This window comes from Mustela putorius, unplaced genomic scaffold (genome assembly GCF_011764305.1).
Source record: "Mustela putorius furo isolate JIRA1106 unplaced genomic scaffold, ASM1176430v1.1 tig00003972_pilon_pilon_pilon, whole genome shotgun sequence".
NCBI classification, from domain to species: Eukaryota; Metazoa; Chordata; class Mammalia; order Carnivora; family Mustelidae; genus Mustela; species Mustela putorius.
The window spans coordinates 22,758,647-22,773,925 of record NW_025422115.1 but is presented as its reverse complement, the minus strand read 5'-3'; the positions used below and the strand labels follow the sequence as shown (position 1 = coordinate 22,773,925).

Genomic DNA, 15,279 nt, shown 5'->3' with positions numbered 1-15,279 from the left:
CAATCCCAACCCCTTGGAAATGTATAAGAACTGTCCCTGACACACCTGCACCCCAGTGTCTCGCAGTAACGTCCCCCACAGCTCAGCTGTGGAAAGAGCCCAGATGTCCCTCCACAGGTGAATGGACAAAGATGTGGTATATGGGGCGCCTGGGTGGCTCGGTCGGTTGGGCATCTGCCTTCGGCTCAGGTTGTGATCCCAGGGTCCTGGGTTCAAGCACCGCATCGGGCTCGCTGCTCAGTGAGAAGCCTGCTTCTCCCTCTCCCTCTGCCACTCCCCCTGCTTGTGCTCTCTCGCTCTGTCAAGTAAATAAATACAATCTTAAAAAAAGAAAAGAAAATACGGTGTATATACACACACACAATGGAATACTATGCAGCTGTCCATCAAATGAAATCTTGCCATTTGCAATGACAGGGATGGAACTAGAGGGTGTTATGCTGAGTGAAAGAAGTCCATCAGAGAAAGACAATTATCATATGATCTCTCTGATAGGAGGAAGATGAGAGACAGGGTGGGGGGGGTGGTTGTGGGAGGTAAGGAGGGAAAAAATGAAACAAGATGGGATCGGGAGGGAGACAAGCCGTAAGAGACTCTTAATCTCACGAAAAAAACTGAGGGTTTCTGGGGGCACGGAGGGATGGGGTGCCTGGGTGATGCGCACTGGGGAGGGCATGTGCTATGGTGAGTGCTGTGACTTGTGTAAGCCTGATGATTCACAGACCGGTAACCCTGGGGCAAATAATACATTATATGTTAATAATTAAAAAACTAGACTAGAATTTAAAATATCTATAAGTATAAAAAAAGCAACAGGGAAACAGGTGAAATTATTTTTAAATATGTTAAATGCCATTTAACCCAATAAACCCCAAATACGATCTTAATATGTAATAAATTAACAGTAATAGTAAATCAATAATGAAATAATTATGTATACAAACCAAAAAAACTGTCCCAGACCAAACTCCCCAGAGGGTGGTCTGTCCCTAGCATTGCTCTGTGGGACTTAGCACTGCTGTGTCCCCAGGCCTGGGACAGTGGTCGAGCACAAACTGGGAGCTCACCCAGTACCGGCCAATCACCCGACTGGAGAGAGCGAGCGGATCTGACCCGGTGAGTGCCCCAGACCCCTCTGGTCATGGGCCGCTCCTGATGGCCATATGGGACCTGCCCAGCTGTGACTGAGGCGTTCTCAAGGTGTGGCTGTGGGTCAGCCCCTCAAATGTGACCCCAGGGAGCCATGTCTCCTCCCAAGCAGACGTGTGCAGCCGGGAGAGGCTGTGGTGATGACGACGTTCAGGGACAGTGGCAGGAGAGGCTGCGTGTGCCCCTCACTACCCCCACGGAAAGGCCTCGGCCACAAAGGCGTCTGGGAAGTGACAGGAGCGCGGCTGGAGAGAGGCCGCCGGCGGCAAGGAAGCCACGGTGCCCCGCGAAGCCAGACTTGTCAGCGTCCACCAAAACAAACGCGCTATCCAGGATGTGGCCAAACTCAGGAATGTGGAATAATAGGAAATGTGTGCGGCTGGGCGGGTGGGAGCCAGACGAGTGGAGGAAAGAAAGGATTGGAGGCAGCTCCGCAATGAATGAAAACTCACCCCGTGTGCTTCCTCTTCGGGGTGAGAGAGGGGCCGGCCCTGGTCTGACCGTGGGGTCTGCGACTCTTCACCTCAACGAGGGGGGAGATCACCCTTATTTTTAGAAATGAATAGGCTTTTGTGTTGGGGCGTTGGGTCACACGTTTGCCAGGAGACTTTATGGGGTGAAGAGAAAAGGACTGACACCGGCCCCCCACAGGCCTCCTGTCCGCGGACCGCCGGTCCCTGGAGCCTGTCTTCCCACCCGTCAAACAGGGTGCGAGCCTCCCGCCCCACCTCCACAGGGTCGTGCCAGGGATCAAACGAGGAGAGACATCTCCCAGAGCGGACCGTCTTCCAGAATGTCATCACCTCCGCCTTTAAGCCCCACGAGGGAGCAGCGATGACACGGTTGTATCCAGGAAGATAGACCTTGAGCTCCCTTGTGTGTGTGTGTTTCAAAGCCTTCGCGTATATTCTTTCTTTCGTTTTAAAAGTCCAGCACTTTCCATGGCGATGGCCCAGAGAGACAACTTTGTCATGGTTTCGGGAGAGCCTCTGAGCTCTCGGACGTCTGCTCGAGGCCGCTCCAGACTCGTCGCTGCTGGCCTAGAGGAGCTGAGAGGGCAGCGCCAGGAGCCAGGCACAGGCCCCCCCGGGGGGGGGGCTCGGAGATGAGCTGGGCTTGGGGCCCTGCCCTGAGCCTCCTCCAGCCGGGGCCAGAGGAGAAGGGTAAGGCATTATCTTCAAAATGCCCTTGGGCTGGGGAGTCTGGTAGTTCTGCTCTGAGGAGAGCAGGGCCTGAAGGTAGACTCCACTGGGGCCTGGGGCAGGGGTTGGAGGCAGCTCGTTCAAGCAGGTTCCCTGACACGTCCTTCCGTCCTCGTGGTCCCCAGGAACCTTGCAAGTTTGTCTATGAGCCCTCACTTGGGCCCCGGGGCCATGCGCGCTGGGCCGCCAGCCCTCCGTGCATCTGAAGGGCCGAAACTTGGGTTGGGTTGTGTCCATGGTCATCCCCTTGATGGAACACTTTTAGGAACCTCTGCTAAAAGGAATCCACCCCCCGTGCCCGTAACCCCCAAAGGGACGCGGCCAGCCTGCTCCGAGAGCGGTCAGCCAGGCCAACAGGCTCCCACGGACCACAGCCAAGTTCAGAGGGAGAAAGAGCCTGTGGTCCTTGGGTCTGGGCCATCACAGGGGCTGTGGACACTGAGTGATCACATCAGACCTCACTTCCTTCTTGCCTTGAAAGTTGTGGTTTTAAAAGTCCGGACTCCCTCCCCCTCCCGGTGCCCTGTTTTCCATCACTTCCTAGGTGTGAGTTGCTTCTGTGTCAGGAAGATCCTGGTAAGCCACCACCCGTGGGCTCCAGAGGTCCCACATATTACCAGTCTGAGAACCTCCCTGCCTCCCGTCACCTGCCTGTTAAAGGGCTGAATGCTTCCTGACCTGCTTACCTGCAATGTCGTGATTTATAAGAAATGTTTATTTGGTCATTCAGATGACCACAATATATTTCTCATACATATTTGGTCTTTGTCCACAGTTTATGGCTCGCAAGTCCCTAAGCCCTTGGAGTTTTGAAAGTGGTTAAGGGCGATAAAGATGAGGAGATGGGGTTTGGGTGTTTTATTGGTTGGTTGGTTGGTGGTTTTTTTTGTTTTGTTTTGTTTTTTGTTTTTAAAGATTTTATGTATTTATTTGACAGAGAGAGAGACACAGTGAGAGAGGGAACACAAGCTGGGGAGTGGGAGAGGGAGAAGCAGGCTTCCTGAAGAGCAGGGAGCCTGATGCTGGGCTCGATCCCTGGATCCCAGGACCATGACCTGAGCTGAAGGCAGCCGCTCAATGACTGAGCCGCCCAGGGGCCTCCGTTTGCTTTTTACTTAAGCAGGCTCCATGTCCAGCCTGGAGCCCGGTGGGGCTTGAACTCATGACCCTGAGATTAAGCCCTAAGCTCAGATCAAGAGTCTGAGGCTCAACACACAGAGCCCCCAGGGTGCCCCAAATTGTCTTTTGTCATATTGATAGAAGCTACTTTGTACCCTACCCGAGACAGGCGCTGGTAACCCAGAGGGCCCACTGTGTAGTTAGTGGGTTACAGTTTCTGATCCCTTTAACCCCCCAACCTCCTCTGAGGAGGGGAGGAGCCCCCGGAGAGGGCCTCGAGGCCCCACACCCCTCCCCGCTTCCTCGCCTTAGTGCAGCGGCTGTTGATTCTTATCCTTCCTACTCCGGTAAGTGTGAGTATCTCCCTGAGGTCTGTGAGCCGCTCTGGCAAATTAAGTGAATTTGGAGGGGGTCTTTGGAACCCCCAGCCTGTAATAGATTGGTCACAGGTGACAACCTGGGGCTCACAACCGGCCTCTGATGTGGGGGCAGTCTTGCAGGATGGCGCTGAGGGGTCTGGAGCTGGACCGTCGGGACTGCGCTGAAATCTCTGCCCGCCAGCTAGTATCTGAGAATTGCTGGGTATTCGGGGGCGAGGGGAGGGGACCCACGTCTCATGCTAGCACTGGGTCAGGGAAACTTTAAAGACCACCCCTCTGTCTGACCCCAGGCCGCAGCGGCCTAGGGATCCGTCAAGCCCAGCAAAGAATCTGCAGGGCCCGGAGCAGGCTGAGAATGTGGGCCTGAGCCTGGGGCCTTCTGAGCGCAGGGCTGGGGGTGGGGGGCGCCCGAGGCATCTTCAGAACAGCCAGTCCTCCCAGTGGCTGTGTGAGTTGTGTCCGGAGGAGTGGGGGGGGGGCAAGAATTTCTGTCCCCATTCAAAGGCAAATGGGACGTCCTAATGCAGGGGAAGGGGACAGGGGTCCGGCACTGGAGAGACGACAGGGCGCTAAGAAGAGCAGGTGTCTGGTCACTAGACGTCTCTCCTGCCCCACAGATGGGTCGTTCAGATCAAGTTGATCTCTGCTAATAACCCTCATTCTGAGAAAGACCTGACTTAGCTCCTTCTGTGGAGCTGGGGGAGGGGCAAAAGTCTCTCTTGAGCCTGTAGGGTGTCAACTGCCTTCAGCTCCGAACGCTCTTCATGCCTGAGCGGCCGTCAGGTGACCCGCCCTCCACCCCTGCGGTGGAAAAACTTGTAAGTCCGCACATTTCCCCCCAATATTAGGGATGTGGCCTTGGACCTCACAGCCCAGCATTGCAGGGGAAGTGCTGAGTGAGCCCCCCCATCCCTCAGGGGAAGTGCTGAGTGAGCCCCCCCATCCCTCAGGGGAAGTGCTGAGTGAGCGCCCCCCCCCTCCGTTGCCTTGTTGGCCTTTGCACCAGTCTGGACTGTGACAGTCTGGGGGTCCAGGAGGCTCCGCAACAATATGTCACCCGTGGTGTTGTCACTGCAACAATATCTGTCACGTGACAGTCTGGGTGTCACCCGTGGTGTTGTCACCACTCTGTTCTTAAGCAATGATGGGCTTTTAGCTTCTTCTTCAGTGGGGACCAGAAGTCCCCCTTTCAGGGAGACAACCCCCGCCCCCCGGGGACATGAGAGGGTCAGCCATGGCTTCCTTCCCCACGTGGGTGACCTGACTCACCTTAGCTGACATGATGCGGAAGGGGAAGTCTGCTCACATGTCTCACACCCAGAGCAGAGCAAACGGCTCTGAAGCCAGGCCCGGGGCACCTGATGGGACAAACCCACCTCTGCTGGCCTGGCTTTAGTGCCCCCCCCACTCCACCCCCGCCCCCCACGCCCACGCCCAGCTCAAGCTTGAGTGTTTCCTTGGCCCTTCAGGAGCAGGACTACATGTCTGCACTGGTAAAGCGGGGCCGGGTCTTTGCCAGACCGGCCTCTCAGCACTGCTGGGGTCCCGGGGCCTTCTCAGCCCTCCCGAGGCTGCTCCTGGGAACGGCAGGGAGCCCATGGGCCTTTCCATTCCGGATTGCCAGCTTGGCGCAGGCAGAGGAGGGGCCGCAGGAAGGCGCGAATGCCCACTCACTCAGTGGAGAGCCAAGCAAGGTCATCTGAGGACCCGACACTCGTGAGGCCCCTGGAACCCAATGCCTGGGCCTTGCCTTCCAGGAGGAAGGAGGCTGTGTCCCACCTGCTCGGGTGACTGCCCCGCAGGAGGAGCAAGAGCGAGGGAGGGAGACTCTGTCAAGTCATAAGACCAAGGCTTGGGGGACCCACTTCTGCTTTTGGTTCCCCTTTTGCCCGTGATGTATTCTGTTAGTGGGAAAGCTTTTCAAGAATCTTTGGGGGTTGGAATGTAGAAACAATGATTTATCCGCCATGAAATCCTCCCCGAGTGACCTTTTCTAGACGGGTCCCCCCTTCCCGCGCTGCGGCGGGGGAGCCCCTCCAGGGAGCGCCTGGGCCTTGGGGAAATGGGGCCCAGAAAGCCAGGCCGGCCGGGGACCTCCAGGGCGCGGCGGCCGGCCCGCAGGTGCACGGCGCGGGCGGCGGGCGGGGTCAGGGTCACGGCCGGAGGCCGGCCCCGCCCCGGGGGTGGGTCACCGGGCGCGGCCACCTTAAGGCCCGGGCGGGGCGGGGCGGGCGCAGCGCGAGGCCGGCGGGCGGGGAGCCATGGCGCTGTCCGGGCCGCTGCTGCTGGTGCTGCTCGTGCCGCTGGCCGCCGCACGGGCCGGGCCCTACTTCCGCCCGGGCCGGGGCTGCCTCCTGCCCCTGCGGGGGGACCAGCTGTCGGGGCTGGGGCGCAGGTGGGCTGCGGGCGGGCCGGCCCCACGGGGGGCTCCTGGGGGCCGCGCCTCCTCCCCGGGGCTCCAGGAGCCTGGCGCTCTGCCTCCCTTGACCTTTGAGGGTCAAATCGGGCCGCCGTGTTGGGGGGCACTCTCTCTCTTTACGTTCGCGGGGTTGGACCAGCCTGGCCTGGGGCCTTTGGGGCGTTGCTGGGGGAGCAGTGTGGTTCCTGCATTTGGGGGTGCCCTGCCTCCTTCACGTCCTGGGGGGGTCTCCCGTGGAGCTGGGCTCTCCTGGTGATTCCCGCGCTCATCCCCCGCCCTCATCTTGGGGGAAGGGAGCGGGCACTGATGGTGTTGGTGCTGATCTCTTCCCAGGACCTACCCCCGGCCGCACGAGTACCTGTCCCCATCCGACCTGCCCAAGAGCTGGGACTGGCGCAACGTGAACGGAGTCAACTACGCCAGTGCCACCAGGAACCAGCATATCCCCCAGTACTGTGGCTCCTGCTGGGCCCACGGCAGCACCAGCGCCATGGCGGGTAGGCTGGGGTCCGCAGCCCCTCCTGACTGTGGGCCGCCCAGGCCGGTCCGGACGGCCTCCTGGGCAGCACAGAAGGCCACCGCGGCTGTGATTCTGTGCGGGGACTGGGCATGCGGTGGGAGGTGTCTGAGCCGCTCAGGCCTCGGGGAGCTGGGGAGCTGACCTGTGCCCCCTGCCGCTCCTCCCCAGGCAGGGAAGGCCAGAGTGACTGATACAAGCAGGATCGTGTTTCCATCACACAGGGTGGGCCTGCTTGGGACCTGAAGCCTGGTGATAATGTGGTTCGTGGGTGCCTTTTCTGTCCCCAGAGCTTGTGACCCCACCCACCCCCCACATTTGGGATCAAAACAGCGCACCCTGCCAGGGATGCGCTCAAGGAAGTGAAACTGCTTTCCAGCAGCACTTAATATGTGAGCTGCAGGCCCGTCCTGGGCGTGGGATCCTGAGCAAGGCTGGCTGGTTTTCTCATCTGGCCCTGAGCCGGCTGGCCACAGTGAGGGGAGGCCTTGGGACAGGAGGGAGGAGTAGACGTCACCCAGCCTCGGGCCTAGTAGCATGTGGGAGGGGCTCTGCCATCTCCAGTGGCCGCCCAGGGGTCCCGGAGCCTGCAGTGGCACTGGCTGTGCAGAGCAGAAGGGACAGTCTGGGAATCTGGCCCCAGGAGGGCAGGGGCCCACTGCCTCCTCCCTGGTGGGTAGCTCACTGGGCAGGCCTGGTGTCGTCACGTGAAGTGGGTTAAGAACAGGGTGTCTCCGCAGAAGCCTCTGAGCTGCCCTGTGACTGTTCCCATTTTGCAGACGAGGGAGCTGAGGTCCCTGGCCAGGGGGTCAGGAGACTTGGCCTCGTTGTGAGATATAACCCAGGAGGCTGGACTTTGGGTCAGGACCTCTTTTGGACTGTCTTTAGGTTGAGCAGAGGGTGGGGTCTGGACCCCAGGAGTGGCCAGCTGTAACCCAGTGGGGTCTCCCCTTGGGGACTGGTAAGCAGACCCCAGGGAGCTGGGGCATACTTCTGACCCTTCAGGAAGGAGGAGGAAGGGGGGCAGAAAGACTGAGGCCCCCGTTTTATGGTGGGAGAGCCCTTGAGGGAGGCTGGGGAGGCCGGCGGTCTGAGATGCAGACGGACCGGGGCCCCTGAAGGGTTGTGGAGTCAGAGGCTGAACCACCGGAGCCGCGGGGAGACCTCGGGCCCTGCGGGCTGACGGGGTGTGGGCAAGCCTTGAGGCAGAGGGTCAGGGCACAGGCTGGGCCAGGCGTGGCGCTCACAGTGAGGAACTGAAAGAGGGCCTTTGTGGCAACCCTACGGGTGGGGGATGGAGGCAAAGGCCGAGAAGGTCACGAGGGCGGGCCCGGACCTGGTTCCCTTTCTGGATGGTCAGCCTCCGCATTTCTGGAATGGACTCTCTTGGGCAGACAACTGCTTCTCTCCTCTTTCTCCTCGAACCTCTAACTTTCTCCCCTGGGAGTGCGCCCTGCTTCCTCTTTCCCTGAGAAGAAAGACGCCCCCGAGAGGGGACTTCCACAGGCAGTGGCCCAGCTGCCACCTGACGCAGCTGCCAGCTCGCCTTCCGTCCTGTCCAAGGGTGTCCGGCACCCAAGCCCCTGGCCCCATGCCCCGTGCTGGGCCCCGGGCGTCGCCGTGAACAAGTGTGCAGGGGGCTTCGAGCCTGTGCCCCTCCAGCTGCTGCCCTCCCCCCGGTCTGGGCTCCTGGGAGGGCGTCTGCGGCCCCTTCTTCCCTCCTTGAGCCCGCTCCAGCCTTGCCCCCCCACCCCCACTCTGCGGGCACCATCCCACCAAGATCGCCTGCGGGGGCCGCAGGGCGGACGGGGTCCCCCGCAGGCCTCGGCCTCAGCACCTGTGCGCCATCGTCCGGCTGTGACGCGCTTTCTCGGCCCTTTCTCTCCACACCGCGGTTTCCTCCCGCCTCCGCGCTGTCTCCCCATCGCTATGCCCATTCCTCACCCTCCAGTGGTACTTGCGCACATCGCGCATCGGGGCCCCCTGCACTTGGCCTCCAGGGGCACCTCGCCTTTACACCAGCTGCCCTCTCTCCCTCTGCTCGGACACCTGACTCCTCAAACCCCAGGCTTCTCGCGCTCGCTGGGTTCAGCAAGTCAGGACCCCAGCCTTCCCAGGACCCACACAGAAGCCTCGCTTTGGCCCCGAGACAATGCTGGGCCAGACCGGGTCAGCTGTACCTTCCAAGTGTGTTCTGCAGCCCCGTCGCTGCACCCCCGCTCTGGAGCCCTGGCTCCCGCACCTGGCCCCGCCGGCCTGCTCCGCTCGCTCCCTCGCCCCGCATGTCCCCTCCGCTGGACGCCGCCTGCTGAACCCCAGGTCAGAGTGCGCTGCGTTCCGCTTGGAACCCTCTGAGATTTGGGGCAGGTAAAACCCAGAACGCTCACCTGCCCTACGAGAACCCCCATAAGCTGGCCCCTATCCAGTGTTGGGACCCTGAGCCTCGAGGCTCTGACGGTCTCACTGGGCGCCGGGTGCCGGCCTCACTGGGTGCCGGCGTGGGGAACGGCCTCGTGCGTGGCAGAACGAAGCGGAATGGGAACGGGAGGGGTGCGGAGGGGCTTCCCTTGTGTTCAGGCCACGTAAGGAGCGTATTAGACCCCTGGTGGCTGGGTCGGGCCGGGATTGGTACTTTGTGATTCAGGCGTGGACAGGGAGGCCAGCACAGGGTGGGGAGTGGGCTCCCCGGAGGCATGGGGCATCCGACGGCAGATGCGCCCCGGGAGCCCAGGGCAGGACGTGCTTCCGGGGGATGGAGTGACCCCACTGCCCACGGCGGCTGGGGGGGAGGGGTGGGCGGAGGAGCCCTGGTTGGGGAAGCAGGGGTCAGCACTGGCAGCTTCATGGGAGGAGAGGGGAGGCCAGCGAGGTGGGCCTGGGCCTCAGGGAGACCGGGTGCTGGGAACCGAGAGCCGGAGGGCTGTCGGGAGCCTCGCTACGCAGCGGACAACTCCCGTGTCGGGACGGGGGTGCGTGTGGGAGGTGCACAGGCTCTTTGCTGCTGTTTCGAGGCTGGCAGGTCCGCATGTGTGCAGGTGCTCATGTGGGAGAGAGAGACCTGGGTCCACATGGGCCTAGGTTTGGGGGCAGGATCAGGCCACTTGTCGTCCCAGAAGGTGGGGTGGGGACCCAGAAAACCCATTGGCCGGCAGAGAGAGGAGGGGCCTGTCTTTGAGTTTTCCAGTGAAGTTTGGGGGTGAGGGGCTGGGCGAGGTGAGAGGGGTCACTGTGGGCCCCTGAGAGAGCCAGGCAGCAGGGGCCTGCGGTCAGCATGTCAGCAAGCATCTCCCAGGATGGGGGGACCCCCCTGCGTGGCCACAGCGTGTAAGGAGACCCGGACCAGGGGAGGTGAAACGTTTGGAGACGGCAGTGGGTGAGGGGGCTGGTGCCAGGCCTTGCGCGGAGTAGGGGGTGAGCGTGGAGACCCTCCCTTGGGGAAGCTGCCACGGAAGCGACCTCCGGGGGAGGGAGTGAGCAGCCAGGGCCATTTGTGCCCTCAGTGGGGCCACTTAGACGTACTGAGCACCTGCTGTAGGCACAGGAGCTGCAGCTGAGACCGAGCGCCACAGGAGATGAACACGGGGAACTCAGGGGCGGGGGTTAGCAGGTGACACGGTGTCAGCACAGCTGGGGAGGGCCTGAGTGGGGTGGGGGGTGGGGCGTGCGGAGGCTGGTGACCTGCAGCCAGCAAAGCGGTGTCTGCAGGAAGGGACTTTCTAGGCCAAGGAGCGGCCAGGAGATCGGGAGGAAGGTGCGGTGGGTGGCAGGGTCCTTGCTGGGGTTGCTGGGGTGTTCCCGAAGGCCGGGCCAGGTGTGCGGGGGCAGGGGGGGTGCTGGTCAGAGAAGCAGGAGTGGAGCCACAGGAGCACTGGCATCTGGAGCATCCCCGCCAGGACGTGGGTGAGTTGGGGGGTGCTGGGGAGCTGCTGCTGGTGTGGGGAGTGTCCCAGGAGCCAGGACCGTCCTGTTCCTGGCTTGGTCTTTGGACCCGCAGCTCTCATCCTGCCGGCCCTTCTGCAGGTGCTTCCTGGGCACGTGCAGCTGGACAGACAGACCCAGCCCTGCCCTCGTGGCAGCCAGGCAGGCAGGGTAGGCAGACATACCTGTGCCTGGAGCGGCCGGGGAGGCCCCTGGAGCGCTGGGACTCCTGAGCCTGGGTTGGAGCCCCAGCCGGGCGGGCGGGCGGGCTGACCAGGCACGGTTGCTGCCCTTGCAGACCGGATCAACATCAAGAGAAAGGGGGCGTGGCCCTCCACCCTGCTGTCCGTGCAGCACGTCCTCGACTGCGCCAATGCGGGCTCCTGTGAGGGGGGCAACGACCTGCCGGTGTGGAGGTACGCGCACGAGCACGGCATCCCTGACGAGACCTGCAACAACTACCAGGCTAAGGACCAGGGTAGGCCCTGCCCGTCCTCCTCCCGGGAGAGTGGGGCTGGGGGTGGGGGGAGGGCCGGATAGAGTTGGGAGCCGCCCGCCCAGTGGGGCAGGGAGAGCAGGCAGGTGCGGAGCCTGCAGTCCTTGTTGGGAATCCAGCCGAAGACTTGGAGCAGGTGTCTCCAGCCTTGTGCCCCCAGGACCTGCACCGGCCATGCTGGCGTTTCGGTGGTTTCCCAAAATGGGCCCTTGTCAAGGCAAGAGTGCATTTTCTAGGAGTGGGTGAGGACGGCGGGCCAGCACCTAGGTAGATGGCAGCCCGCGGGCGCGGCTGGAACCCGGGATCGGCCTGCCGCCCTGGCCCAGACCGTGCGCGTGTGGGTGCACTTGGAGTGGAGGGTTCTGTGTGGGCCAGCAGAGCCCTGGCCTGGAGTCTTGGGAGTTGGCACTTGGGAGTAGGCTGCTCCCCTTGGAAACCAAAGGAAAGAAACTCCAAACCCCAAACCCATAATTGGCAGTTTGAAGTCACCTGTCCCTGTCTGAATGCCCTCCTGGCCAGAGCGGAGAGCTGGGGTGAGCCCCGTGGGCCGTCGAGAGCAGTGTTGGAGGAACTGGGAGCTCGGGGGGCTCTTCACCCCCACTCTCTCCTTCTACAAAAGGCTGAGCTCCAACAGCCCCCTGTGGCCTCTCAGTGCCCGAGCAGACTCTGGGCACCATCACACACCCCCGGGGTGCCCCCGCCTTGCCTCTAGACCCATACTGGCCAGCCAGAAGGAATTCTCCCAGACTGGTTGGGTGAGTCTTGTTGAAGTAAACACAATGGGGGTCGGAGAAGCCAGGAGAGGCCAGATGAAGGGGAGGACTCTGCAGAATTGGGAATCAGGCGGTCCTCGGGGCCATGCCTTGACCTGCACCAGTCTCGTCTGGCCTAGAACCCCTGGAACCCATGCGACAGGACCAGGTGCGGCCGAGCAAATGGCTGTTGGCAATACGCGGTCTTGCCTCCGTATCAGTACATGTGGCCACAAAGCCATCCCTTTCCCGTTGTATTGGGCACAGGGCATTTGGTGTCCCAGGGACAAATAAAACCAGCAGCTTCGTCCTCAAGGAGTCTGATGCCCTGGGGGTGGACTCTGGACAGATGGGAAATTGTAACAAGTCGGTACCCCAAGAGTGGTAAAAAGGCAGCATGGGGGATGTCAGGGGCCTGGGAAGGATGCAGGGGATGGTGTGGTCTTACAGAACTAAGAGCCTCCCCCCCTTTTTTTTCTTAAAGATTTTATTTATTTATTTGACAGAGGGAGAGCACAAGTAGGCAGAGCGGTAGACTGAGGGAGAGGGAGAAGCAGGCTTCCTGCTGAGCAGAGAGCCTGAGGCGGGGCTCGATCTGAGAACCCAGATCATGACCTGAACCAAAGGCAGCCGCTTAACTGACTGAGCCACCCGGGCGCTCCCGCCCTTTTTAGCCTAATTCTTAATACCTCCCCACATTAAAAAAAGAAAAAGAAAAATGCTTTTTTTTTTTCTCCAGATGTATTGGCCTGTTCACTAGGCAGCAATACCGTTATCTTCTTGAAAGCTAGTAATTACACTCTTTTCAGCTATGGAGTTTTGTGAAAAGACCCGTTCTTGGCCTTTAAAGGAAAAGAAAGGAGGCTAACTTTTGAGTGCCTACTAGGTGCCCGATGCTGTGTGTCTGTCTTTGCTGCGGGGGGAAGGGCTCTTCACAACCGTCTCACAGCCGGACGGAGCGCCCTTTGGCAGCCCCCAATGGCGAGATGATTGCTGTTATTGGTGACATCGACGGGGGCGCCTGGGTGGCTCAGTTGGTTAAGCAGCTGCCTTCGGCTCGGGTCGTGATCCCGGGGTCCTGGGATAAAGGTCCCACGTCGGACTCCTCGCTCAGAGGGGAGCCTGCTTCTCTCTCTGCCTCTGCCTGCTTCTGCTCTGACAAATAAGTAAAACCTTAAAAAAAGAAATGGGCCAAGTGGAGAGAGGGTTGGGACGTGGGTCTTTGTGACAGTGGCCTCATGCGGACTTTGCCTGCTGTCCCCCCAGAATGCAACAAGTTCAACCAGTGTGGAACATGCACGGAATTCAAGGAGTGCCACTACATCCAGAACTACACGCTCTGGAAAGTGGGTGACTACGGCTCCCTCTCCGGCAGGGAGAAGATGATGGCGGAAATCTATGCCAATGGCCCCATCAGGTAAAGGGCGGGGGGGCGGGGGGGCTGCGGTTGGGTCCCTGAGGCCCCTTTCCTGGCGCGGCTTCACCGTCTGCAGGAAAGCTGACACTCACGGGACGGTAGCAAGGGTGGCGCACTCACGCACGCACACGCACGAGGGAAGGACAGCGTGAGTTCAGGCAGGATGGTCCCCACGCACGGTCCCAGGCGGCCCCCCAGCACTGTCAGTCAGGGGCTAAGTTCTCCCCACCAAGGTGCTAACCCTTCAATGCCTCGCGCTCAGCTGCGGTATCATGGCCACGGAGAAGATGGTGAACTACACGGGAGGCATCTACGCGGAGTACCAGGATCAGGCCTACATAAACCACGTCATTTCTGTGGTCGGCTGGGGCGTCAGCGACGGCACGGAGTACTGGGTTGTCCGGAATTCGTGGGGGGAACCGTGGGTAAGATTTCGCCGATACCTGCCTCCCACCAATCCCCAGCTTCTACTGGCTTTCCTGTCGAGAACCATGGCCCCAAGCAGAGGGGCCGCTCACGCCGGCCCAGGGGCAGTGCTGGTGGCCTCGGCTGTCACCGTCCTGGAGGTCTCGGTGTGTGCAGCCGTCGGGTGCCAGTGGCTCCTCCCTGTGTCCCCCGCTGCCCCCCACCCTGTGGCTACCAACAGTGTCTGCAGACACTGCCGAGTGTCTCCTGGGGGCCCCCGCCCTGGCTGCGGAGTGGCTGTTCTGGAACTTTCAGTTCTGCTCCAATGTTGCTTTGCAACTGTCTCGTCCTGTCTGCTGTCCGTCTCGGCTCTCCTAACTAACAGTGTCGAGTTTTTTCAGAAATACTTTTGCGTTGGGTCGCAAGTCTGGGGGAGATCAATTAATTGCCAGAATATTCATTTCTAGGACTCAGTGTTAACTATTAATGGCCTGAGACACAGAAATTCATTACTCTGAAGTGGGGGAGAGTGATTAATGTCAAAGTGACGAAACGGCCGTATTCCTGATGAGAGGACTGGACACCGGGGACAGCTGGCCCCAAGAGTCCGCATTCTGGCTGCACTCATTTGCTTCTGGCTTAGAGGGCCAGGCACCCTTTTACTTTACCAAGTAAAAGTATTTCACAGGAGGGATTTCTGAGTCGGGGTTCCGCGCAGGGACAGGAGCAGCTGAGCAGGCGTCAAGCCTGAGGCTGTGAGGGCGGAGGGTCCGTGTGCATGTGGACGGCAGGAGCCGCGGGGGCTGGGGGTGGACAGCTAACGCGTGATCCTCTTCCCACAGGGGGAACACGGCTGGATGAGGATTGTGACCAGCACCTATAAAGACGGGCAGGGCGCCAGTTACAACCTCGCTGTCGAGGACTCCTGTACGTTTGGGGACCCCATCGTTTAAGCGACAGGTCTCCCCAGAAGAGCAGTGTTATCGTGAACCATAATCAGGGGGTCCTATCACTCTGGGCACTGCGTGGGTTCCACCACGGTCTGAAGGGACTAGGGACTGGCATCAAACGTGTCTGACGGCTGGTCGCGGCCCTGTGCGCCGAGAAGGGAGAAGGGGCGCCTGTCGGCACGCAGCCTGCCGCGGCGCTGGCCAGGAGCGCACTCCTGGGGAAGAGTCCGCAATGGGAGGCTGAGAGCCCTGTGCCGGCCACTGCCCTGCCCCAGAGTGTCTGCCTGGCCACGGTGTGATCCGTAAGGCTGTAACGATGTGACTGCCAAGCTCCTCTGTCCCTGATTTGGTGTTTCCTGTCTGGCAGCTGTGGTCCATAATGTGGTGCGGAAGCGCAGGCTTCTCACCAGCTCCTACGTTGCCTTGGAATCAGTGCTGGGGGCGGAGGGCGAAGACAGCCATGTGAGATTGCCCAAGTGATGAATAAAGTACGTGACCCCACAGAGGGGAGCCTGAGTGTGCCTTATTTACACACAAGAGTCACGACACCAGGAC

General features: G+C 60.7%; 1 protein-coding gene across 1 annotated transcript; it reads left to right on the top strand.

Annotated features, from left to right (window-relative positions):
• Positions 1-6,075: 6,075 nt before the first annotated feature.
• CTSZ (cathepsin Z) lies at positions 6,076-15,227 on the top strand. Its single transcript, XM_004760100.3, has 6 exons — positions 6,076-6,245; positions 6,603-6,766; positions 11,003-11,182; positions 13,219-13,369; positions 13,632-13,794; positions 14,617-15,227. The coding sequence occupies exons 1-6, from the start codon at positions 6,112-6,114 to the stop codon at positions 14,725-14,727; spliced, it is 903 nt and encodes a 300-aa protein (XP_004760157.2). The 5' UTR covers positions 6,076-6,111; the 3' UTR covers positions 14,728-15,227.
• Positions 15,228-15,279: the final 52 nt, after the last annotated feature.

Coding starts and splice junctions, on each gene's coding strand:
- CTSZ (XM_004760100.3), top strand. CDS start 6,112: ATGGCGCTGTCCGGGCCGCTGCTGCTGGTGCTGCTCGTGCCGCTGGCC. Junction 6,246..6,602: donor CTGTCGGGGCTGGGGCGCAG/GTGGGCTGCGGG, acceptor ATCTCTTCCCAG/GACCTACCCCCGGCCGCACG. Junction 13,370..13,631: donor TATGCCAATGGCCCCATCAG/GTAAAGGGCGGG, acceptor CCTCGCGCTCAG/CTGCGGTATCATGGCCACGG.